Here is a 25,797-nt window from a genome sequence, read left to right on the forward strand (position 1 = left end):
CTCCTCGCTCTCTCTCCCCTCGCTCTCTCTCTCCTTTCTCCTCGCTCTCTCTTCGCTCTCTCCTCTCTCTCTCTCGCCCCCCTCTCTCCTCTCCTCTCTCTCTCTCTCCTCTCTCCTCGCTCTCTCTCTCTCTCCTCTCTCCTCGCACTCTCTCCTCTCTCCTCGCACTCTCTCTCCTCTCTCTCCCCTCGCTCTCTCTCTCTCCCCTCGCTCTCTCTCTCTCTCTCCCCTCGCTCTCTCTCTCTCCTCTCTCTCTCTCTCCCTCTCTCTCTCTCTCCTCGCTCTCCTCTCTCTCTCTCTCCTCGCTCTCTCTCTCTCTCTCCTCTCTCCTCGCTCTCTCTCCCCTCGCTCTCTCTCTCTCTCCTCTCTCCTCGCTCTCTCTCGCTCTCCTCTCTCCTCGCTCTCTCTCTCTCCCCTCGCTCTCTCTCTCCTTTCTCTCTCTCCTTTCTCCTCCCCTCGCTCTCTCTCTCTCCTCTCGCTCGCTCTCTCTCTCCTCGCTCTCCTCTCGCTCTCTCTCTCCTCCTCTCTCTCCCTCTCTCCCCTCCTCCTCTCTCCTTCGCTCTCCCTCCCTCTCCCATCGTTCTCTCTTGTTTGTGGTATTTTGCACACCCTCCCCTCCTTTCCACCCTGCGTCTTATCCACCATACTCATCGACTCCATCATCCTCTCCTCCAAGTTCGCACTCAGGCGCACAAACTCAAGGTAACGCCCCCTACCCCCCCAAGGGTGGTTCCTCCTCCTCCTCCTCCAGTTCCTACAGTTTTGTATTCGTTGCCCCCCGACTAGGTTAGGTTAGGTTCTCGGGTGTTTTGTTTGGTAGTACACACGCGCGCGCGCACACGCACACACATGTGTGTATGTATATAATATACACGTGTATATATATGTATGTACATATATATACATACATACACACACATACATACATACATACATTTCCATTAGCTTGATATCTGGATTGTAAAAAACCTCTAGCTAAACTTGGAAGCCCATATTCTTTCTCCTAAAATATTGTCTTTTTCTACAGTCTGAACATTGTTTTATGATGTGTGTATGGGGGGGGAATATCAATAAAGCAAAAAGTAAACGCTGAACCTACACATTTTTAGTATGTTGATGATTATAACCATGCCCAATACTTAAAGAAAAGAAAATGCCAAAGCACAAGTCCAAATAATTTGGGACTAGTAGCAGTTTGAACATTGGTTATTTTTTGTACAATAAGATAAGATTTGTATTATGTAAGTACAGTATCTATTGACAAACTTCAATGAAACTTAGAAGGATTACAACCAGCACGACTTTAAAAAAAAAAAAGCTTCCTTGCTCAATTAGGAAAAGTGTCTGAAGCAGACAAATGTCCTTAAGATAATTACTTTGAAAAGTGAAATAATGGATGCCAAGTATAAGATCACTAATTCCTTGTAATGACTCGGGAGTTTAATTGTAAGAATAAGAATGAACTTCACATTCTATCTCTCTCTCTCTCTCTCTCTCTCTCTCTCTCTCTCTCTCTCTTTTATTCTCAGAATTCCTTTGACATGATAATGACACTACATATTATTTGTGGTATTCTATTGTTTGTTTTATTGCAGACAGAAGTGGTCAAAATAGATGAAGAGGCTCAAGACTCTGCCAAGCAGCTCCTTGAAAAGAGCGAGGAGCTGGTCAAAACAAGGAGAGTGCAGGCGAACATTCAAGGAGCTGTGGAAGCTCTCACACTCTGTCTTCCTGTATTAACAACATACTCAAAACTCCAGAAGCAGATGCAAGAGAAGAGGTAAGATCAAATATATGGGACGTGTGTATTGATGCTGAGGAGCGTGTATAGAGCATGGGATATGTAGACCGGCATTTGAAACTTCATCTTTTATTGTTCCTTGTTCCAGATATTACCCAGCTCTGAAGACTTTAGAACAGTTGGAACACACCTACTTACCGAGAGTTGCTGGTTATAGGTTTGCCCACCAAATGAGAGACAATATTCCAAGAGTGAGACATGATATACAAGAAGCTTCTATGTCCGATATCAAGGACTTCCTTGAAGCTATTAGAAGGTAAAGTGTGGCATTGTCAGAAGCTTTCATTTTTCTGTATAGATTTAGACATTGTATGTGTGTTTCATTGTTCTTGTGGGGGGGGGGGTGAGGACTTGTATCTAGCACCAGGGTACCTACTTCACCTCTCTAACCCAGTGTATGCATATTGTAATTTATAAGAAAACAGCTACACTTGTAGCCTTTGTGTCAAATTTGGGTTTAAATTCATGTATGTATTTTATTCAATTATTCCCTCTTTAAAATTAGTTCTAAAGTTCTGTATGAAAAGCTACATTTCTGGCTACGCTTCAGGGAAATCCATATCAAAGGGCCTTTTCCTCCCTTATAAGTAGAGATGCAAAGTCAAAGCATACACCCACTCCACACTCGTTCATTCTCCCTCTCATTTGAGCACCTCATGGCCCTTCTATGGAGGTGCCGTATCTTGCTGTATTGCCTTTGATCTGAGCAGTGTGGCAAGGGATGGGGATGACCTTTCATCCACAAGATGCTAAGATGAGGGAGTCCATGAGTGGATTTTGGATAGGTGTGAGGTGGTTCTATGTTTTGACTTGGATTTCCCTTATAAAGGGGAAAGGAAAGGGTCTTTTGGTATGTACACAAAACAGATCAACTTTTACATATAACGAATGAAGAAAGGAACCCAAAAAGATGGAAATAGAACAAATGATAATAAGAAAAGACAGTGAAATGGTGACATTATATTCAGTTGTTTCTCTCACCTCTGAGATTTGGATCTTCTCTTGTACTTTAGGAGGATTCGGTTTTAAATTTCTATCAATGTAGAATTATTTAGATTGGAAGAAAAGAGTTTCCTGACTAATTTGCCTCGTGTTTATTATAGAGTATCGGCTCGCATTGGTCAGGTCGCAATGAAACATGCAGCCTTGCAGTACAACATGGACCCCTCACTTGCAATTGCTCGCAAGAAAGGCAGAGCACCCCTTCCTCCCAATCCCTTCACAGGTAAGGTTGATGTAGTCTTTGGGTAAGATTGGTAATTATTCCCTTCTGTACAATGATGCTTACATAGGCATTATGAGGCGCAAGCAGGTTTTTTTGTACATTAATTACCCCTGGATTCTGTGAACTTTTGAACTTTATATTTTATAATACAAGTAATGCGATGAATCGTACATATGGCAGCCGAATGCTCTGCAGAAGAATTTGACTTGTACTGAAGTGATTAAATCTTAAGAACAGAAGAATGGAGGAGATTGAAAGAGACAGTGAAGCCTACACTAGGCAGTTCCATGTCCCTTACTACCTGTCTTCCCCGTCCATAAAATTGCCTAATCTTCTTAAAATAACCAATTGTTTCAGCACTAGATACATGGTTATGAAGTCGATTCCATTTATTAACCACTATTGATAAATCAGTTTTTGCCTATTTCCTTCTTAAACATAAAATTGTCCAATTTGAATCCATTACTACGAGCCCTGCCCTGCTGTCTTAATATGATTACCTTGCCTGCATCATCCTTGTTAAAGCCCATGACTTATTTGAATACCTCTTAAGTGAAATTTTCCAGTATTACCTGTAATAGAATCCCGAGATTAAAATACAGAAGAGCCCAGGAACTATGGACTAAAGGGGTGGGGCTTCTGATCCGTTTTTCCTTAGGTTCTGTGTGTTGAATGTTGTAAAAGGTCATTCTAATTATTGACAACAACCATTAACTGATATTCATTGCATTTAGTTAATATTGGTGTAAATTAATTATTTGTGCTGGAAATTTTAAAGCATTTGGCCACATCATTATCAAGATTTAAATGTGATGCACTACCAGCTGGTAGGTCGAAGAAAGCTTCAAGACATTGTTGTGGAAGAAGAATTAACTGGAGTCTGAGGATTGACCTTTTTTTGAATGTTGAGTAGGACTAGGACTAAATACATCATCCGAGTACATTTTAATCTTGCTGAAAAAACCTTAGTTATGTGACAGTACTATTACTATGGTTAACTCCCATCAAACTTAATATTGTGCCATGTTTTATTATCTGCAAGTTTGAAAGCATATGGCCATGTCAATATTGATGTTAAGATTTCTGATATCTCCTGGATATGCATATCTTTTGAATCTTCATCAATTGTTGGTAGTTAATACCAGGGCTGTGGAGTCAGAACACAAAACCTCCGAGTCCGACTCCAACTCCTCTTCATATAATTAACTGATTATGGCCTACATATTTTATAAAGCCTATACAACACACATACGCTCCAATCTTGAGTAGACTTGTATCATTATAACTGGTTTATATCAAAGAACAAAAATATGTTATAGTGAGCTTTCCTAGTTTTGACCTCTTCATTAATACTTTATAACTGAAGTAGACAAAAAAAATTCAAAGGATATTGATGAAAATTCCTTAAACTGTTCAAGACAAGTTTAACTAGCCGATGTGGCTTAAAACGGTAGAAAGTTTTATATTGAGTAACTAGGTCGATGCCAGATTTATTTTCCTTGTTATACTGTTTTTCATTGTCATGCAATAACCAACACAGTAAAATATAAAGTTTTGATTTTTGCTTAGCAAAATTTTGTCATGGTGCTTTTGAGTTTTTTCGGGGATGGAATGGGTGGGAGTGATTTTATGCCTTTTCCTTTTTGGCTACCTCCCCTGTAAGGGGGAAAAAGCCTTGGTATATGTATGTATGTATGCTTTTGAGTTTTGTGTCTACACTGCACTTGTATAATTGTATTTTGATTACACCGGAATATGATAAACGTAATGTTTTCAAGCATTGGTCAAAGTCCATGTTTTGGTAAATGTACACTGAATATCACATGGATTGTGATACCTTTCACCTATATCACCTTGTATACTGAGCATATACATTAACTTTCCACATACTTTTCAAGCACAACAACTACACAATGCTATGCATCACACATTTACTGTTTTTGAAACAAACCAGATTGATACGAGTACGGTACAAGGTCTAGTGTTGCAGCTGAACATGTATGATACTGAAAGGTATATGTATCATACATATTTTTTGGGTATCATTATCCTTCATATGTTTTCATACCTTCTTTTGTCTTAATGTACTAAAATTACTGACACAAGTACCTCTTGGTTTAACTACATACTGGTACTGTTATGCGATTATTGCGATGGACATTACTCTGGTTCTGGAACCGATCTTATCGATACAAGTACAGTACAAGATACAGCTGAACATGTTTGAAACGTGAAACTTTTTGTTTTTGTTTTTTTCAACTTTAAATATCCTTATTTCAATAATTCAGTGTTAAAAAGTATAAAAGGGAAAAAAAAGAAGGGGAAAGGAGAGAGTATTATTGTGTAAGTCTACAGTTGAAATCATAACACTGGGTAACAGCCAAAAAATCGTCAGGGGTTTCTCAGCTGACTAATTTTGGTGTTCTGAGTCCGAATATCACATTGGTTTTGCTCAATCAGGTCAACTTTTTGAGATACAGCCATAGGCCTACCTGACGAGCTATACATATGATAATTTGAAGGGTTTTGAGTTCAATCCTATTTTTCTTTAAGAATATAGCGAATTATTCATATATAAATGGTTGCTTCTGGTGTGTTTCTGTTTGAAATTGACTAATTGACTTATTTCTTTCTTTTCAGGGTATTGATATGGCTTCGGCGCGACGGTCATGCAGGAATAATCCTGACATTTTCTGCTACATTTGCGGAGAATACACGCTGTCAATGCACAGGAAGAGCATCACAAGCTTTGTGAAGCGCGCATACCAGGCTTACTTTCAAGTCAAGCTGGGTGACCAAGATAAGTCCTGGGCACCGCACACGGTGTGCATGACGTGCGTGGAATACCTCCGGCGGTGGACGAAGGGCACGAAAACTTCACTGAAGTTTGGGATTCCGATGGTTTGGAGGGAGCCGTCTGACCATGAATCGGATTGTTACTTCTGCGCCATCAATACTACTGGCATCAACCAGAAGAATCGGAGCAGACTCCAGTACCCTGACCTTCCATCTGCCCGCCGTCCAGTTGCTCACTGCGAAGAACTTCCTGTACCAGCGTGCAGAGAGCTTCCTGACAGCGACGACGAGGCCACCACTGCATATGAGGGAGGAGATACAGAAGAAGAGTATGAAACACAAGATGGTCTGCAGCCCTTTTCACAATGTGAGCTTAATGATCTGGTTCGGGATCTCAGCTTGTCGAAGACTTCCGCCGAGCTGTTGGCCTCCAGACTCAGAGAAAAATCTACTCGGCGAGGACGTGCGTATCACGTTCTTTCGTAAAAGGCATCAGGACTACATGGGCTACTTCTGCCAGGAGGAAGACCTCGTGTACTGCCGAGATGTCGCCGGTCTTCTTGTTAAACTCGGCGCTCCTCAATATGATCCGAGAGATTGGCGACTCTTCATAGACAGTAGCAAGCGCTCTTTGAAGAGTGTGCTCATCCACAACGGGAACGAGTTTGCCTCAATTCCTCTTGTGCACTCCACAACTCTCAAAGAGAAATATGAAGCAGTCAAGTACGTGCTCGACAAAATCCAATATGAGCAGCACCAATGGCTCATCTGCATCGACCTTAAGATGGTGAACTTTCTACTTGGTCAGCAGTCCAGGTACACAAAGTACCCATGCTTTATATGTAAGTGGGACAGTCGAGACAGAGCCCAGCACTATGTGAAGAAAGAGTGGCCGGCACGAGAGCAGTTAGTACCTGGGGCGAGCAACATCATAAACGAACCTCTTGTTGACCGGGAAAAGATTTTGTTCCCACCGCTTCACATCAAGCGGATGGGAGGTGCTTCAACTACCTGTGGTGAGCCTTCCCTGGAATGACCATTGAGAAGCTGAAGGCCGGCATTTTCGATGGCCCACAGATACGGTAGCTCATCAAGGACACAGAGTTCGAAAACTCCATGAACACGCTAGAGTGCGCCGCCTGGAGGTCGTTTGTGCAGGTGGTGGACAACTTCCTGGGGAACAAGAAGGCAGCAAACCACGCCACACTCGTCAACAGCATGATAAAGAACTTCCAAAACCTCGGGTGTTTGATGAGTATAAAGATGCATTTCCTGTTCTCACACATGGAGAAGTTTCCTGAAAACCTTGGTGCGGTCAGCGACGAGCAGGGAGAAAGGTTCCATCAGGACATGCGTCAAATGGAGGAGAGGTACCAGGGGAGGTGGGACGCAGTCATGCTCGCGGACTACTGCTGGTCGCTGAAGAGAGACAACCCAGCAGCTGCTCACACACGGAATTCGAGGAAACGGCGATTTACACCGTGAACTCCGAACTTTTGTGTCACGTAACGAGTATATAAAAAAATGAATGAATTTGGATACGTTGACTTTTATTTCCCCAGGAAAACGGAAAAACCGAATTTTTATGATCCACAGAAATTGGGTTTTTGGACGAAAAATCATTTTTTTCTTAAATGTCTGTAGCGAACAATCCTGACCTGATTGAGAAAAACCAAGGGCATTTTCGGACTCAGAGCATCACAATTAGTCTAATTCCGCTGGAAAACCCTGGACGATTTAAAAAAAAAAAAAAAAATTGTTACCCAGTGTAATTATCCTACTGTTTGGCAACACAGCAGTGGGAGAAACCACCAAACTGATGGAGTGATGGAAACGATGCATATGGAACTTGACAGGAATATTACAACTCCTCTGACTGTATGTCAACAGGTGTAAAATAGAGGTGTTCATTTAATTTATTTAAGTAATACTTTGTATGTTTATCGGTCTATGTATAAATTTGAAAGCCAGTGTTGCACAAGGACGTTTTGTGGGGTTTAGTGGAATGACCACAAAGATAAGATGATGAGATTTATTATGCAAAGGGGGACGGAGAGGGGGGGTCGCCGATTAAATGAAGCGGCCTTGCTGTGGATGTACTGTGTCTTGCGACACTGCTTCTGACCCAGGGCGGTGGGCAGGGTGCAGGGATGACCCGTCATCCAGGAGGTGCTCAGATGAGAGGAAGGGTGGGAGGGGTGTGGAGTGTATTTAGGGATGAAATGGGTGGGAGTGTTTTTATGCCTTTCCCTTTTTGGCTACCTCCCTTGGAAGGGGGAAAAAGCCTTGGTATATGTATGTATAAAGTGATTTCTTTTTATAATTACTTATAAGGAGTGTGCACTGCATAACTCTACAGACTAGACAAAGGCCTTATAAAGTTTAAATTTAACTTGAGTCTGAGTCTATATTTTTACCAACTCAGATTCAGACTCCAGTGACACCGTAATTGCTTGTGACTCACTCAGACTCCACGACTCTGACTCCACAGCCCTGGTAAATACAACTGTAAAGAAACACACAATCATAACCATACCCTAAATCCTGGGTATAGTATTGATATAGTATCATTATTCAATTTATACATGGGGTGGTGCAAGAGTATAGATGCCACTCTAAAAAAAAAAAATGCTGTTTTTTGTATAAACGTGTTTTTTTTTTTTTTTTTTTTTTTTTTTTTTTTTTTACCGAAAAACATGGGTTATTTTATTTTATTTTATTTTTTTTCTCCCAGGCCCATAGACCATGATTAATTTGTGCATACCTTATTGTATATCCTATTTTATGTGTATGTTTAACCATTGATGACGAGGAAATTTGGAGTGTTTAATCTTTGAAGATTATACTAAAGTAAATTTTGTAAGGTAGCCATATTGGCCCATATACAGTATCTACACTTTTTGCCGTATCCGAGTCCTGACTAGAAAGGTCAATTACTTGTTTATTTTTGTAGTGATGTCTCTTTGGATAAGGTAGATACACGTATGTAGAGGGATAAATCAAGTACTTACACCTGTTTTCATATACCTTATATTTAATATATGAACAAATTTGGACGTGTAAAAAAAACTTTTTTTAACTTGCGATTAAATAGTTTTTTTCATTATGCAAGAGGTAATGGGTCGGGGATTGGAGATGGTTAAAGGAAATGGAAAAAAAGTGGGAGATAAGCCAGTTGTTATTTGCTGATGACACTGTGCTTGTGAAGGATCACAGGAGGGATCGAGGAAGTTCTTGACAATTTGGGAAGGTGTGCGAAAGAAGGAAGTTGAAGACAAGTGTAAGCAAAAGTAAGGTGATGAGATGCACAAGGGGAGAAAGTGGCAGCAGGCTGGAAGCGAGTATTAAGGGAGAGAGACTTGAGAAAGTGAATTGTTTTAGATATTTGGGTGCAAATGTGGCAGGAAGAGGGAGGGGTGAAGGTGGAGGTAGAATGTAGATTGAGAGAAGCACGTAAATGCCTTGGTGGATTAAAAAGTGTTATGAGAAATAGACATTTGTGTCCATAGTTTCCATGTTCATCTGTAAGTGTTCCTTCTAGTTTCCCTATCAGTGCCCAACAGCCAAATCTAGTGAGGGTAAACAGTCTGTGGCTGTTGGACCCCACTATGGAAGCACTGTGCCTTGCTGCATTGCCCTTGACTCGAGCATTGTAGCAGGGGACATGGATGACCCTTCATCCACAAGGTCTCAAGATTGGAGGAACAATGAATGGGTTTTGGATGGATGTGGCCAGGTGTATGACTTGACCGGGTTACCCCTTGTAATTAGATTTGATTTGGTTTAACATCACAACCCCCCCTCCCCCCTATCATGAGGCTAGAACAGTGCCCCTTACAGTAGACTTTGTAGCCTGGAATTTAATGAACCATGCCCCCAAGCATAAAAAGGGAAAAAGATTTTTGGTATACATAGGTATATGCCATTAATTAGGATAATATATTAAGCCTTTGTTGAAGTTGTATGCAATACCATAATGCTGAACAGTTTTGTTTTAGTCCTGAAATTGACTGGAGTGATGTGTATTTTCAGGTGAGGTCTACGAGGCACAGTCTGAAGCTCAGAGTGACGAAGAAGAAGAACTTTGTGCACAAGACCTCATCAACTTTGCTCCAATTTACCGCTGTCTTCATATTTTCACTGTACTTGGAGCCAGAGAACAGTTTGAGACATATTATAGACAACAACGGAAAGAGCAAGCCAGGTTGGCACTGCAGCCTCCCACAAACATGGTATATATTTTATTATATTTATTTAAATAAATGGCCTTACTGTGGATGTGCTGTCTTGCTGTATTGCTTCTGACCCAGGGCAGTGGGCAGGATACAGTGATGACCCGTCATCCATGAGGAGCTAAGATGAGAGGGAAGAAAGGGTGGTGGACTTGGCTACCTCCCTTGTAAGGGGGATAGAGCCTTTGGTGTATAGATATATCAATGGCCTTTTCCCCCCATGTAAGGGAGATGGTGAAGCCTTGATTCTTTACATACATATACCTAAGGCTTTCTTCCCCCTTACAAGGGAGGTAGCCAAAAAAACAAAGGCATAGAAACCACACCCACCCATTCCATCCGTATCACACCCCACTCCCCTCTACCCTCTTCCCTCCCTCTTGTTTTGACACCTCCTGGATGACGGACAGGTCATCCCTGCATCTTGTCCACTACCCTGGGTCAGATTCTTTAAAGAAGAAAAGTGCAGATAGGGAGCTCATAATATTTTTTTCTTGTTTACCAGCATGAATCCTTAGAAGGCTATCGACAGTACCTGCACGGAGTCATAGGCTTTTTTGTTGTGGAAGATCATGTTCTGAATACAGGCAACGGGCTTGTAAACAGAGTGTACCTGGATGAAGTTTGGGAGATGGCATCTGGCAAGGTCTGTACAAGTTGAATAGTTTCTGGTGTTATAAATTTTAAACCTTGGTATTTTCCACTGTTAAATGTAGTCTGTATGGTGTATGTGGGGGGGATGTTAATAAAGAGGATTAGGAAGGGAACAAGAGGATTAATTGGAAAAGAGCAGTCTGGGATTAGGAAAAGAAGAGTGTGCATGGATTCGGTTTTGATTTCAAGGTTTTTGCAAATGGGTAAGAATGCCTATTGGACTTCCCTAAATATGGAGAATGTGTTCCTGTTGTATGGGAGAGGGGAAGTCTGTTGAAGGCTTCCAGGAGTTTTTACGCAATTATTAGAGCCAGGAAGCTCGCTGACTTAAGATTTAAGAAAAATTCTATTTTTTTTTTTTATTATTATTGCATAAATACATAGTAGGGATCTTGCTCTAGATGCTGGTAAAGTGTTTTTATCGTACCGCCATTTTTAAAGGGTTTAAAGGGCCTACCCTCCCTCCCCCCGGCAACCACATGCTGCGCACGACCATTGTTTACATACATTTTGACCATATTTTACCCTATTTTTTTGCGTTTGATACACTCGTAAAGTTTTCTCTTACGTCCGGCATGCACGTGAGTATGTGGTGTGAGGAAGTTCAGCCTGCACGACTGGCAGTGGCCTGAGTCTTACAAAGTAAAGGACATGTACACATTAGCTTGCCGCATTCACTAATTTGCCGTGTGAAATTCGCATCTATTTTTCAGTGAAGAGATATTTGAAGATATTAGCCATGCCTAAGCTATCCAAACAAAAGGCACACTTGCAGAAGATATGAACGTCTACATTAGCAACTCAAGGGGAGAAAGAAAGAACCCCAGCATCAACTTTATCACCACCTCCGCCACCACCACTAGTACTCCCTCCAGCAGCTCTCTCCCTTCCATCTACATCCACATCCTCAGCACCTGATCCTCTGTCCTCTACACCTATATCAGACAAGTTGTCTCTACGCAAACAACTGTTTGCTAACAAGTGGCTACAAGGATGCCTCCTTGTTGCAACACCTTGGGTTTAGAGTCTCAAACCTCAGTGATGTCCCTATTGCAGCAAGAGCCTGTTCCAACACCAGAAAGGAAACCCAAGAAAAGAAAGAGAGCTGAATCCCAGCAATCAGACTACCTTGCTGGGTCATTCTAGACCAAGAACTCAAACTTTGCGACAAAGAGTGAGGTGGCGGCTTATGAGACCCTCACTTTGAGTGAATAATATCCTACACTGTAGGAGGGTACAAAGTGCCTGAGTTACTTGAAAGATGCAAAATCATCATGAAAATACAATGGAACCTGTTTTCAATGGGTCTTAGGAGGTCCAATGTAAAATTTAGTCAAACTAAGGAAAAAAAAAACTTTCACTCATTTCTGAAAAATGTAAGTTTTTGATACTCGGTCTTATCTCCTCCCTCAATTTTCAACCGATTTTTGCATATGAGGTCTCTATTAATAGCTAGATAAATGACAAAAAATAAAATAGTTTTTTTGCATATGTTAAATAATTTTTTTTTTAATAACGTGTCGGTCACAATTTTGCTTTTTTTTTTTCGATAATTTTGTTTATATTTTTTCCCCTCGGCGTTAAACAAAGATATTTAAAAAAACTCTCTATTTTGTTTTTTTATATATGTAGAAGATTCTTTTGCTGTAAAATGAAAGACATCGAATAAAAATTGTAAGAGGAGATAGGATTTGAAATTAGCCCAAAAAACGGTATTTTTCACGTATTTTATTAAAAAATAAAAAATAAACTACTCGTCAGATCTGAATAAAACTCATGCTGTGAAGGTTTCCTCAGACCTAGATATCAACCAGAAAAAATCAGCAGGATCCTTCAGAAAAAAAGATTTTGGGCGGGGGGACCCCTTAAAGCATCATTACTTGCGGAGGTCGAGGGGATGGCGGTTCAAATCCTGCCACCGGCAAAGTTTAACTAAGGGCCTGGTTCATTAAATTCCACACAACCAAGTCTTCTGTGAGGGGGCACTGTCCTCACCTCTTGATAAGAAGGGAGTTTATGATGTTAAACCATATCATTAGAACTTGTGCAAAGGTTGGGAATGGAGACAGCAAGTGATTCAGTGTGAAGGTGGGGCTGCACAAGGATTGTGTAATCTCACCATGATTGTTCAAAATGTATGTGGATGGAGTGGTGAAAAAGACGTGTGGGTGTTAAGCAAATGTTTCGAGTTTGTACAAGTGAAGCATTATACATAAAGAATTTGAGTTATTGGGTGAAAATAGCAGATTCTTTGAGTTGGAAAGTATTCATTTCACTGAAAGACAAAATGAAAGTAAAGATTCTAGTACAATGTCCAACTATATTACAAGAACCAAGTAGCAGAGATTTGCAGTGTAATAGGGTAGGAGCTTTGTCAAATTTGTGTAGTGTGATTTGTTTGCAGGAGACCTGGTTTGACCTTTCCTAAGTGCAAAACTGTCGTATAAGCTGTACATTCATGGCTATTCCACCTGTGCAAAGATGCAGTAGGTCATTGTCACAATTCAGAGTTAGCACCTGATCAGTATAATTGAGGTGGTTACACTTGTACCCATAACAATTCCAACAGAACTATAGATAAACATGTATTTCTCACTTTACATAGAACCTTCCCAAGCCAGATTGTAAGGTACAAAGGCAGTGTCTTCCTTTAGGGTGGAATGGTCCTACATATGCCCATGAAGGCTGAACTCTAAACTCTCCTGGATTTCCGCATGTAGGTGTTTAGTTTTATACACTGGTATTTTTAATTTATTTAGAATTTTTTTTCTTTCTTCTCAGGTGGTCAACAACATAAGGAATCATTCATCATACTGTACAGATACTTTCTTGATGTTGAATATAAAGAAGATTGTTATGCTTTTTGCTCACACACTTCAGGTGAGATTATGTATTTTGTATTAGCAGTTTCTATTTCATTTCTGTATATTGTGTGAATTTCATGACTTTTAACTGCAAATTATTGCTTAATGTACGGGCAGTAACCATACCTTTGTACATTTCAGAATTATGGTTACACAGTCGCACCACTACATGAATTGTTGTTAGAAATCAAAGACCATTACAATGAAGTTCTTATGCAAAAATGGGTCCAAGTATGTATTGCTCATGTTTTAACAATTTACTAAATTTTTGTTATTACCAGTATTTATCACCCATTCCTATTTTCTTGCTACCTTCTCTCCTTTTTCACTAATTTGTGTCCAATTATGTGAAGTGGCCTTGCTGTGGATGTACTGTTATCTTGCTACATTGCTTCTGACCCAGGGCAGTGGGCAGGATACAGGGATGACCTCATCTATGAGGAGCTAAGACAAGAGGAAGGAATGGGTGGTGGAGGGGAGTGGACTGGGTGGGAGTAGGTACATACCTTTGACTTACTACCTTCCTTGTAAGAGGGAAAAGGTCTTGGTATGTAGATAGAATTTCTTGTATCAATAGATGGTACATAATTATGTATGTTTGTGTGAGTTTATATATATGTATAATTATTATTATTATTATTTTTTTTTTTTTTTTTTTTTTTTTTTCTTTCTTTCTTTTTCTTTTCTTACTTTCTGGATTAGTTTGGCTTTCAGAACTACAAATGTAATTACTTTTCATCAGGTGTTTCGTGAGATATTTGATGAAGATAACTATCACCCAATACACGTCGATTCCTTAGAAGAATACCATCGCATCACAGAGGTCTTCCCATACCATGATTCCAGTCTTGAGAAGGTATGGAAATCATACTTTGCCATGAGCAGAGATCATGTGTATTTTCCTTATTTTCACAAATACCTGTATATAGAAAAAGTGTTGTGGAATTAATCTTCACTGGGATTTTCTTTCGTAGGCTTCGTTCCCCAAGAATTTCCCCTTCAGTTTGATGGTTCCTAAAGTTTACAGACAAGTGAAAAACTACATTGCAGCTTGTCTGGAGTTTTCAGAAGATTTAAATCTCAGGTAAGTTTTTATGTACACATTGTTTCCATTCTCAACATAGAGAATGGAGGGGGGGGGGGGGCAGGGGGTTGCTCATTAAATGAAGTGGCCTTGCTGTGGATGTACTTTGTGGATCACATGAAGAATTGTCACCCCAGACTTCAACAGGGTGACAATTCTTCATGTGGGCTATCGTAGGGTGACAATTTTTCGTGTGAGCCATCCTGGGTTTATGATTCTTCGTTTGTATAAGTTGAAGACAATAATCATAACCTTCATTCAACCTAACCTAATCTAACCTTTATTCCATTGTTCATATTCGGCGTATGGGCTGACAGTTCTTCATGTGGGATCTCGTAGGGTGACGATTCTTCATGTGGGATCTCGTAGGGTGACGATTCTTCATGTGGGAACTCGTAGGGTGACTATTCTTCATGTGGGATCTCGTAGGGTGACTATTCTTCATGTGGATCTTCTAGGGTGACGATTCTTCATGTGGGATCTCGTAGGGTGATGATTTTTCATGTGGGTCTTCTGGGGTGACGATTCTTCATGTGGGTCTTCTGGGGTGACGATTCTTCATGTGGGTCTTCTGGGGTGACGATTCTTCATGTGGGCCTTCTTGGGTGACAATTCTTCATGTGGGCCTTCTGGGGTGACAATTCTTCATGTGGGCCTTCTGGGGTGACAATTCTTCATGTGGGCCTTCTGGGGTGACAATTCTTCATGTGGGCCCTCTGGGGTGACAATTCTTCATGTGGGCCTTCTGGGGTGACAGTTCTTCATATGCCCTTTTTGTTTTGCTGCATTGCTTCTGACCCAGGCAGTGGGCAGGAAACGTAAATAACCCTTTATCCATGAGGAGCCGAGTTGAGAAGGAAACGAGGGCAGCGAGTGGAAGTGGTCGCAGTATTTAACTTGGGGCCCAGTCACACCAAGCTTACGACCTGTTTCCCACCAGCAGTGACTAGGCTAATTTGTGCTGTTTCTTTGTTTATAAAAAGAATCAAAGACAATGCAATAGGAATGTATCTCCCCCTCATGAAGATGAGTATGAAATAGCCTGATGGTAACCACAATAGAAACAAAAGTGTCACTGTCGAAGGTGGTCAGAAACGGGTCGTAAGCTTGGTGTGACGGGGGCCTTGGCTACCTCTCCTGTTCCCTTATAAGGGGGAAGAAGCCTTTGGTATAAAGATAGTTTTTATTCTTGCAAATTATAGAAGGAAAGCAGTATGTGTTTCTTATATTTGTGTGTTTATATTAAAGTGAATTGGATGAATGAAGACCTTGTGTACCCAAGTGAATAGAGATTAATAATCCAACATTCCTTGTTTATATGGACTAGTATTTGACAAATGCACATAAATACATGCGCTTGAATGTTGTTTTTATGTTTATGTGCACATTGTACATACATATACCAAAGGCTTTTTCCCCCATACAAGGGAGATAGCCAAAAAACAAAGGCATAAAAACCATTCCCACCCATTCCATTCACATAATGTAAAAGATTAAAACTTGTATTTATTTTGACAGTGAAACTGAAAAAGAGGACATGGTCAGAAAGTCTACAAATCTTCTGCTAACTCGAACACTGAGTGGCTGCTTAGCAACACTGATTAAGAGACCGGGCCTTGGATTACTGCAGTTGATTCAGATTACTATCAACACCCTACACTTGGAACACGCTAATGTCCTACTAGAAAATTATGTGGCCAGGCTAACAGGGTAGGTTTCATTTACCTATTTGTATTCTACGGGAAGGGGAGCTAGGCTCGTGGTGTCCAGTCTTTGTATCTCACAGTATTAAATTTGCTCTTAAATTCATGTACATATTTTTTGCACACACTATTGTTTTGTTCAATTTGTTCCAGACATCCACCACTCTGTATGGAAAGCTGTTTCTCTCTCCCTCTCTCTCCCTCTCTCTCCCTCTCTCTCCCTCTCTCTCCTCTCTCACTCTCCTCTCCCTCTCACTCTCCTCTCTCTCACTCTCCTCTCTCACTCTCCTCTCTCACTCTCCTCTCTCACTCTCCTCTCTTACTCTCCTCTCTCACTCTCTCCACTCTCACTCTCCTCTCTCACTCTCTCCACTCTCACTCTCCTCTCTCACTCTCCTCTCACTCTCCTCTCTCACTCTCCTCTCACTCTCTCACTCTCCTCTCACTCTCTCACTCTTCTCTCTCTCTCTCACTCTTCTCTCTCTCTCTCACTCTCACTCTCCTCTCACTCTTCTCTCTCTCTCTCTCACTCTTCTCTCTCTCTCTCCTCTCCTCTCCTCTCGCTTTCTGTTTAAAGGGGAAAAAGGATTTTTCAAGTATTTATGCACATGGAATGTGTTAACAGAGGCATTATGGATTATGTTGCAGATTTATGGGATGGGGAAACCTGTTGAGGGTACTTGGAGTAGTAGAGCTTATATGAGGGTCAGTTTTGTTATTGTTTTTCATTCGCCTTTTCATAATTTTGCAGGACTTCGGAAGATAGTACATCAGCTGGGTTGGGACACCTCCAGGGTAGAGCCATGTTTAAGGACATAAGAGGAGAGGCTGAAGAGCAGATTTATCTAGCACTTCGGCAGAAACTTGACGAGTTCCTTGAATTGGCAGCTTACGACTGGATGCTGGCTGAAGCCTCTGGCCAATCTTCGTCTTACGTAACTGATGTGATTGCTTTTCTACACTCCACATTCATGGCCTTCACCAACTTGCCTGTGAGTTCTTTGTGTTTGTTAGTGACCAAATTTTACACACAGACCCTGGGGATTAGTAGAATAGAGTACCCAGGGAATGATTAATATTCTCGTTTTGCTTTTGTCTTAAGGTTTCCATAGTAATGGAAAACGTTTTTATCTACAGTCAAGAGTTGCTCAGACAGCATGTATGTCTGCCTGCCAGCACATTGCAAAGTCTCTCATGGACCTACTCCTCAGTGAAGATATCAAGCAAATGTCTCTAGCTGCCTTGGAGCAACTGAACTTGGACGTCATTCAGTGTGAACGTAAGTCCCACATTTATTATGGTGATGCCAAGTGGAGGTTTAGGGGGAAGGTTATGTTGTCCTTGTAGCTAAGAGCTACATCATCACAGGGTTGGACAATTCCAGTTTTAGAGTAATTGCCCAGTGGGATCCTGCAGAGCAACTCGTGGTTGCCCGTAGACGAAATCTGAGTGTCCAGGGCGCGAGGGCGACCGAATTGTCCACCCCTGCATCATCTCTACATGGTGCCCTGGGGGTTTAACTTGCACCAGTGGCTGTCAACAGTCCGCACACCAACCCATAGATTTATCTGGAAAGAAATTTTGGACTCTTTTATAGTGGGATTGTTTCGCCAGATGTCATTGATGGTGGTGAAGCCCAGTGGCTTGTGATCATGAAATGTATTTAGTCGTGTGAAAGTATTTTTCAGCGTGTCTGGCGCACTGGCATAAGAGGCACACCCTCCCAATGCCTCTAGTAAATTTGTGTAAGAAGTGTACCATTGTATAAGGTACAGGGACAATACAGATCGTTTCCATGCCAGAAGGACATAGAATATTCAAGAAGATCAGTTGATCAACCAACAACACCATAGAAGAATTTACCGCACCTAGCATACATGCCAGCAAGCATTAGTCCTTCAGTTGCTGTGGCATTCTTCACTGAGAAAGCAATCAAAATCCTCGTCTTCGGTGCTGTATCAAAACCGATTGTTATACAGTTCGGCTAGCTCTGGTGTAATCGTACCCATTAGGGAATCAGCATCTGAATCAGGGTGATTGTAGTTGATTCTTTAATTTCCATGATTCAGTAATCCATCCTGCAGCCTGAGCATATTCATCATGTCGACGATTGGTTATTGTGATGATTTCCTCTCCTTCACATATCCATTTCTCCCACATCCTTGACCAAAGAATTATTCCAAGCTTGGAATTCTGTTGTTTGAGGTGAGCATTCATTGAATCCATGATGAGTAGTGATGGCTGCACATGGAAAAAGCCTCGTGGTCTCTATGTAGGCACTGTCCAAGCAGTCTTTCATCACTGATTCTTCCATCCACTCCTTGGGATTGGCACAAATAATGACACCCAGCTGGAATTTCTCCTTTGGAGTAGTCTTCCTTTTGGAAATCGTTAGTGGCAGCAGCATTATTATTATTTTTTATTTTATTTTATTTTATTCATTTATGTATTTATATATAATAATTTCTCTCTCTCTTTCTCTCTCTCTCTCTCTGCTGTGCACTCAAGGACTTGTTAAACTCTCATAATGACAAGTAGAGTGGATAGGCATGCTTTTGGTTCCCATTTTTACAACTGTGCAGGTCATTTGGGATTTCAAATGTCAGCAGCACCTCATCCATGTTGGCTACCTGGTAGAGATGAATATCCTGTTCTGATTATGCCTCGTATATCCTCTGAAAGTTGTAACCTTCTCTTGCCAGTCAGCTGGGAGTTTTTGGCAGTCTTTCTTGTTCAAATCCCCAGTTCCTTTCAATGCATAAAACAGAAATGCCTTGATGGGCAACCTTCAAATTCATTAATGTTGATTTCTTTGGTCAGTGTCATTGCCGTTAGTCTTGTACTGATACTCCATGCTCGTTCACCCATGGCTCCACTTTCTCGTCCTTTAGATCCATGGAATGTTAATAATAATAATAATTATTCTTACTCTTGTTATTATTCTCCTCCTTATGCCCCTTATTCTGTTTATCCTTCTTTTCTTCGTTTATTCTTTTTCATCTTCATTCATCCTTCTCCATTAATCCTTCTGTTTCTCCGTTCCTGCTTTTTCTCCGTTCCTTCTTTTTCTGTGTTCATCCTTCTTCATTCATCCTTTTTCTAAGTTCAAAATTCTTCCATTCTTCTTTCATTCTTCTATTCATTCTCTGTTCCTCCATCTCTTTCCATCCATCTTCTCTGCTCATAAATTTGTCTTCTCCGTTCATCCATATTTTTCTTCTGTTCATCTTTTTTCTACTCCATTCATCCCTCATTTTTTTCTCCAATCAACCATCTTCTTATTTTTCTTTTACAATTATCCGTCTTCTTATTTTTCTTCTCCAATCATCCATCTTATTTTTCTTTTCCAATCACCCATCTTCTTATTTTTCTTCTCCAATCAGCAATCTTCTTATTTTACTTCTCCAATCATGAATCTTCTTATTTTTCTTCTCCAATCATCCTTCTTATTTTTATTCTCCAAACAGCCATCTTCTTATTTTTATTCAAACATCCATCTTCTTATTTTTCTTCTCCAAACATCCATCTTCATATTTTTCTTCTCCAAACATCCATCTTCATATTTTTCTTCTCCAAACATCCATCTTCATATTTTTCTTCTCCAAGCATTCATCTTCTTATTTTTCTTCTCCAAACATCCATCTTCTTATTTTTCTTCTCCAAACATCCACCTTGTTATATCTCTTCTCCAAACATCCACCTTCTTATATCTCTTCTCCAAACATCCATCTTCTTATTTTTCTAATCCAAACGTCCATCTTCTTATTTTTCTTCTCCAAACATCCATCTTATTTTTCTTCTCCAATCATCCATCTTCTTATTTTTCTTCTCCAAACTTCCATCTTATTTTTCTTCTCCAGACATCCATCTTCATATTTTTCTTCTCCAAACTTCCATCTTCTTATTTTTCTTCTCCAAACGTCCATCTTATTTTTCTTCTCCAAACGTCCATCTTATTTTTCTTCTCCGAACATCCATCTTCTTATTTTTCTTCTACAAACATTTTATTTTTCTTCTCCAATCATCCATCTTATTTTTCTTCTCCAAACATCCATCTTCTTATTTTTCTTCTACAATCATCCATCTTATTTTACTTCTCCAAACATCAATCTTCTTATTCTTCTCCAAACATCAATCTTATTTTTCTTCTCCAAACATCTGTCTTCGTATTTTTCTTCTCCAAACATCCATCTTCATATTTTTCTTCTCCAAACATCCATCTTCATATTTTTCTTCTCCAAACATCCATCTTATTTTCTTCTCCAAACATCCATCTTATTTTCTTCTCCAAACATCCATCTTATTTTTCTTCTCCTAACATCCATCCATCTTATTTTTCTTCTCCAAACATCACTCTTCTTATTTTTCTTCTCCAAACATTTTTATTATCTACTCCAAACATCCATCTTCTTATTTTTCTTCTCAAAACATCCATCTTATTTTTCTTCTCCAAACATCCATCTTCTTATTTTACTTCTCCAAACATCCATCTTCTTATTTTACTTCTCCAAACATCTATCTTCTTATTTTACTTATCCAAACTTCCATCTTCTTATTTTACTTCTCCAAACATCCATCTTCTTATTTTACTTCTCCAAACATCCATCTTCTTATTTTTCTTCTCCAAACATCCATCTTCTTATTTTTCTTCTCCAAACATCCATCTTCTTATTTTTCTTCTCCAAACATCCATCTTATTTTTCTTCTCCGAACATCCATCTTGTTTTTCTTCTAAAAACATCTTATTTTTCTTCTCCAATCATCCATCTTATTTTACTTCTCCAAACAACCTTCTTATTATTCTCCAAACATCAATCTTATTTTTCTTCTCCAAACATCCGTCTTCGTATTTTTCTTCTCCAAACATCCGTCTTCGTATTTTTCTTCTCCAAACATCCGTCTTCGTATTTTTCTTCTCCAAACATCCGTCTTTGTAATTTTCTTCTCCAAACATCCATCTTCATATTTTTCTTCTGCAAACATCCATCTTATTTTCTTCTCCAAACATCCATCTTATTTTTCTTCTCCAAACATTCATCTTCTTATTTTTCTTCTCCAAACATCACTCTTCTTATTTTTCTTCTCCAAACATCACTCTTCTTATTTTTCTTCTCCAAACATCACTCTTCTTATTTTTCTTCTCCAAACATCACTCATCTTATTTTTCTTCTCCAAACATTTTTATTATCTTCTCCAAACATCCATCTAATTTTTCTTCTCCAAACATCCATCTTATTTTTCTTCTCATAACATCCATCTTATTTTTCTTCTCATAACATCCATCTTATTTTTCTTCTCCAAGCATCCATCTTCTTATTTTTCTTCTCCAAACATCCATCTTATTTTTCTTCTCCAAACATCCATCTTATTTTTCTTCTCCAAACATCCATCTTATTTTTCTTCTCCAAACATCCATCTTATTTTTCTTCTCCAAACATCCATCTTATTTTTCTTCCGTAAACATCCATCTTCTTATTTTTCTTCAACAAATATCCATCTTATTTTTCTTCAAACATCCATCTTATTTTTCTTCAACAAGCATCCATCTTATTTTTCTTCTCCAAACATCCATCTTACTTTTCTTCTAAAAAAAATCCATCTTATATTTCTTCTCCAAACATCCATCTTCTTATTTTTCTTCTCCAAACATCCATCTATCTTATTTTTCTTCTCCAAACATCCATCTTATTTTTCTTCTCCAATCATCCTTTTTCTTATTTTTCTTCTCCAATCATCAATCTTATTATTTTTCTTCTCCAATCATCAATCTTATTATTTTTCTTCTCCAAACATCCATCTTATTTTTCTTCTCCAAACATCCATCTTATTTTTCTTCTCCAAACATCCATCTTATTTTTCGTCTCCAAACATCCATCTTCTTATTTTTCGTCTCCAAACATCCATCTTCTTATTTTTCGTCTCCAAACATCCATCTTCTTATTTTTCGTCTCCAAACATCCATCTTATTTTTCTTCTCCAAACATCCATCTTCTTATTTTTCTTCTCCAAACATCCATCTTCTTATTTTTCTTCTCCAAACATCCATCTTCTTATTTTTCTTCTCCAAACATCCATCTTCTTATTTTTCTTCTCCAAACATCCATCTTCTTATTTTTCTTCTCCAAACATACATCTTGTTTTCTTCTCCAAACATCCATCTTGTTTTCTTCTCCAAACATCCATCTTATTTTTCTTCTTTAAACACTTCATTATCTTCTCCAAACATCCACCCATCTTATTTTCCTTCTCCAAACATCAATCTTCTTATTTTTCTGTTCCAAAAATCCATCTTCGTATTTTTCTTCTAACCATCCATCTTCTTATTTTTCTTCTCCATCCATCTTATTTTTCTTCTCCATCCATCTTATTTTTCTTCTCCATCCATCTTATTTTTCTTCTCCATCCATCTTATTTTTCTTCTCCAAACATCCATCTTCTTATTTTTCTTCTCCAAACATCCATCTTATTTTTCTTCCCCAAACATCCATCTTATTTTTCTTCCCCAAACATCCATCTTCTTATTTTTCTTCTCCAAACACTTCATTATCTTCTCCAAACATCCACCCATCTTATTTTTCTTTTCCATACATCCATCTTATTTTTCTTCTCTAAACATCCATCTTCTTATTTTTCTTCTCTAAACATCCATCTTCTTATTTTTCTTCTCTAAACATCCATCTTCTTATTTTTCTTCTCTAAACATCCATCTTCTTATTTTTCTTCTCCAAACATCCATCTTATTTTTCTTCTCCAACCATCCGCCTTCTTATTTTTCTTGTGCAACCATCATCTTATTTTTCTTTTCCAATCATCCATCTTATTTTACTTCTCCAATAATCCATTTATATTTTTTTCTCTCCAAACATCCATCCATCTTATTTTTCTTCTCCTAACATCCATAGTCTTATTTTTCTTCTCCAAACATCCATCATCTTATTTTTCTTCTCCAAACATCCATCATCTTATTTTTCTTCTCCAAACATCCATCGTCTTATTTTTCTTCTCCAAACATCCATCGTCTTCTTTTTCTTCTCCAAACATCCATCGTCTTATTTTTCTTCTCCAAACATCCATCTTATTTTTCTTCTCCAAACATCCATCTTATTTTTCTTCTCCAAACATCCATCTTATTTTTCTTCTCCAAACATCCATATTCTTATTTTTCTTCTCCAAACATCCATATTCTTGTTTTTCTTCTCCAATCATCCATCTTATTTTTTTCTCCAAACATCAGTCTTATTTTTCTTCTCCAATCATCCATCTTGTTTCTCTTTTCCAATCATCCATCTTGTTTTTCTTCTCCAATCATCCATCTTCTTGTTTTTCTTCTCCAATCATCTATTTTCTTGTTTTTCTTCTCCAATCATCCATTTTCTTGTTTTTCTTCTCCAATCATCCAATTTCTTTTCCTTTTTTCTTCTCCATCCATTTTCTTGTTTTTCTTCTCCAATCATCCATTTTCTTGTTTTTCTTCAATCATCCATCTTATTTTTCTTCTCCAATCATCCATCTTATTTTTCTTTTCCAATCATCCATCTTGTTTTTATTTTCCAATCATCCATCTTATTTTTCTTTTCCAATCATCCATCTTATTTTTCTTCAATCATCCATCTCATTTTTCTTCTCCAATCATCTTCATATTTTTCTTCTCCAATCACCCATCTTATTTTCTTCTCCAATCACCCATCTTATTTTCTTCTCCAATCATCCATCTTCTTATATTTCTTTTCCAATCACCCATCTTCTTATTTTTCTTCTCCAATCATCCATCTTATTTTGCTTCTCCAATCATCCATCTTATTTTGCTTCTCCAATCATCCATCTTATTTTGCTTCTCCAATCATCCATCTTATTTTTCTTCTCCAATCATCCATCTTATTTTTCTTCTCCAATCATCCATCTTATTTTTCTTCTCCAATCATCCATCTTATTTTTCTTCTCCAGTCATCCATCTCATTTTTCTTCTCCAGTCATCATGTTGTTTTTCTTCTCCAATTGTTCATTTTTTTTTCTTGTCCAATCATTCATTTCTTTATTTTTCTTCTCCAATCATCCATCTTTTTATTTTTTTTTTGCAATTGTCCATCTTATTTTTGTTGTGCAATTATCCATAGTTATATTTTTCTGCAATCATCCATCTTATTTTACTTCTCCAATCATCCATCTTATTTTACTTCTCCAATCATCCATCTTATTTTACTTCTCCAATCATCCATCTTATTTTACTTCTCCAATCATCCATCTTATTTTACTTCTCCAATCATCCATCTTATTTTACTTCTCCAATCATCCATCTTATTTTACTTCTCCAATCATCCATCTTATTTTACTTCTCCAATCATCCATCTTATTTTACTTCTCTCCAATCATCCATCTTATTTTACTTCTCCAATCATCCATCTTATTTTACTTCTCCAATCATCCATCTTATTTTACTTCTCCAATCATCCATCTTATTTTACTTCTCCAATCATCCATCTTATTTTACTTCTCCAATCATCCATCTTATTTTTTTCTCTAAACATTGATATTTTTTACCCATTGATCCATTTTTTTTTTTTTTTTTTTTTTTTTTTTTTTTTTTCCCGTCTTGTTTTTCTTTTCATGATTTTTTGCATTCATACATTTTTCATCTTTTTCCTCTCCATTCATCTTTTTCCAGATGTGCATATGAAGGAAACCCGTTTGATTCCTCATGCACTATCTTATCACATAGGCCCTCTATATTATTATCATTATTATTAAATTAAAGTCCATTGTCAGAAGTTTCCTTGGAGCACCAAACAATGAAATTAGATTTCTAAAGTCTCTGCCAACCACTGTCTTAGCAGACTTGTTGATGGCCCATGCCACACAATATTCTGTAGCAAGAGCTATGATATTGCAATTACTTCATTAAATTTCTGTCATCAGCACACTGACAACTGGTAAGGTTTTGGGTATTTTCATTTTATACGAGGGAGCATTAAAGTTTTGGCAATGGTAACAAAAACAAAATTAAGATACACATTGATCCTCACACTCCTTCCACATATTCTCCTCCAAGGTTTCCACACTTCTGGAGCAGTGTCGTCCACTTGACAAAGCACTCAGAGTATTCAAAAGCAGGTATACTTTTCAGTTCTGCATTTATCCTTCTGGCAAGGTCCTGTTTCCTGTGAAAATTGATCCCAGCAAAATTTTCTGACCACTTGGGGAGTAACCAAAAGACTGTAAGGTGGATGGTCAATGAGTTGCAGCTTGTTTTCCTCTACAAACTGGCGAGTTTTGACAACAGTGCGAATGGAGGCATTGTCATGGTGGAGGTGAACCTTTCATGAAGTAAGGCGTGTGGGCATTATTATTATTATTATTATTATTTTTTTCCTCTCTCTCTCTCTCTCTCTCCTCTCTCTCTCTCTCTCCTCTCTCTCTCTCTCTCTCTCTCTCTCTCTCTCT

General features: G+C 38.8%; 1 protein-coding gene across 1 annotated transcript in view; it reads left to right on the forward strand.

Annotated features, from left to right (window-relative positions):
• Positions 1 to 653: 653 nt before the first annotated feature.
• Positions 654 to 25,797, forward strand: part of Sec15 (exocyst complex component Sec15) — a 30,320-nt gene continuing 5,176 nt past the window's right edge. The window contains exons 1-13 of the mRNA XM_076188249.1: positions 654 to 702; positions 1,596 to 1,780; positions 1,890 to 2,057; positions 2,905 to 3,026; positions 9,855 to 10,054; positions 10,560 to 10,700; positions 13,490 to 13,588; positions 13,714 to 13,803; positions 14,315 to 14,428; positions 14,547 to 14,656; positions 16,175 to 16,366; positions 17,111 to 17,351; positions 17,497 to 17,638. Of these exons, the coding sequence (XP_076044364.1) occupies positions 1,767 to 1,780; positions 1,890 to 2,057; positions 2,905 to 3,026; positions 9,855 to 10,054; positions 10,560 to 10,700; positions 13,490 to 13,588; positions 13,714 to 13,803; positions 14,315 to 14,428; positions 14,547 to 14,656; positions 16,175 to 16,366; positions 17,111 to 17,351; positions 17,497 to 17,638 (1,633 nt within the window). The 5' untranslated portion in view covers positions 654 to 702; positions 1,596 to 1,766. The remainder of the gene's footprint in view (positions 703 to 1,595; positions 1,781 to 1,889; positions 2,058 to 2,904; positions 3,027 to 9,854; positions 10,055 to 10,559; positions 10,701 to 13,489; positions 13,589 to 13,713; positions 13,804 to 14,314; positions 14,429 to 14,546; positions 14,657 to 16,174; positions 16,367 to 17,110; positions 17,352 to 17,496; positions 17,639 to 25,797) is intronic.

Source organism: Oratosquilla oratoria, chromosome 7 (assembly GCF_046742065.1).
Source record: "Oratosquilla oratoria isolate Oo_2021 chromosome 7, ASM4674206v1, whole genome shotgun sequence".
NCBI classification, from domain to species: domain Eukaryota; kingdom Metazoa; phylum Arthropoda; class Malacostraca; order Stomatopoda; family Squillidae; genus Oratosquilla; species Oratosquilla oratoria.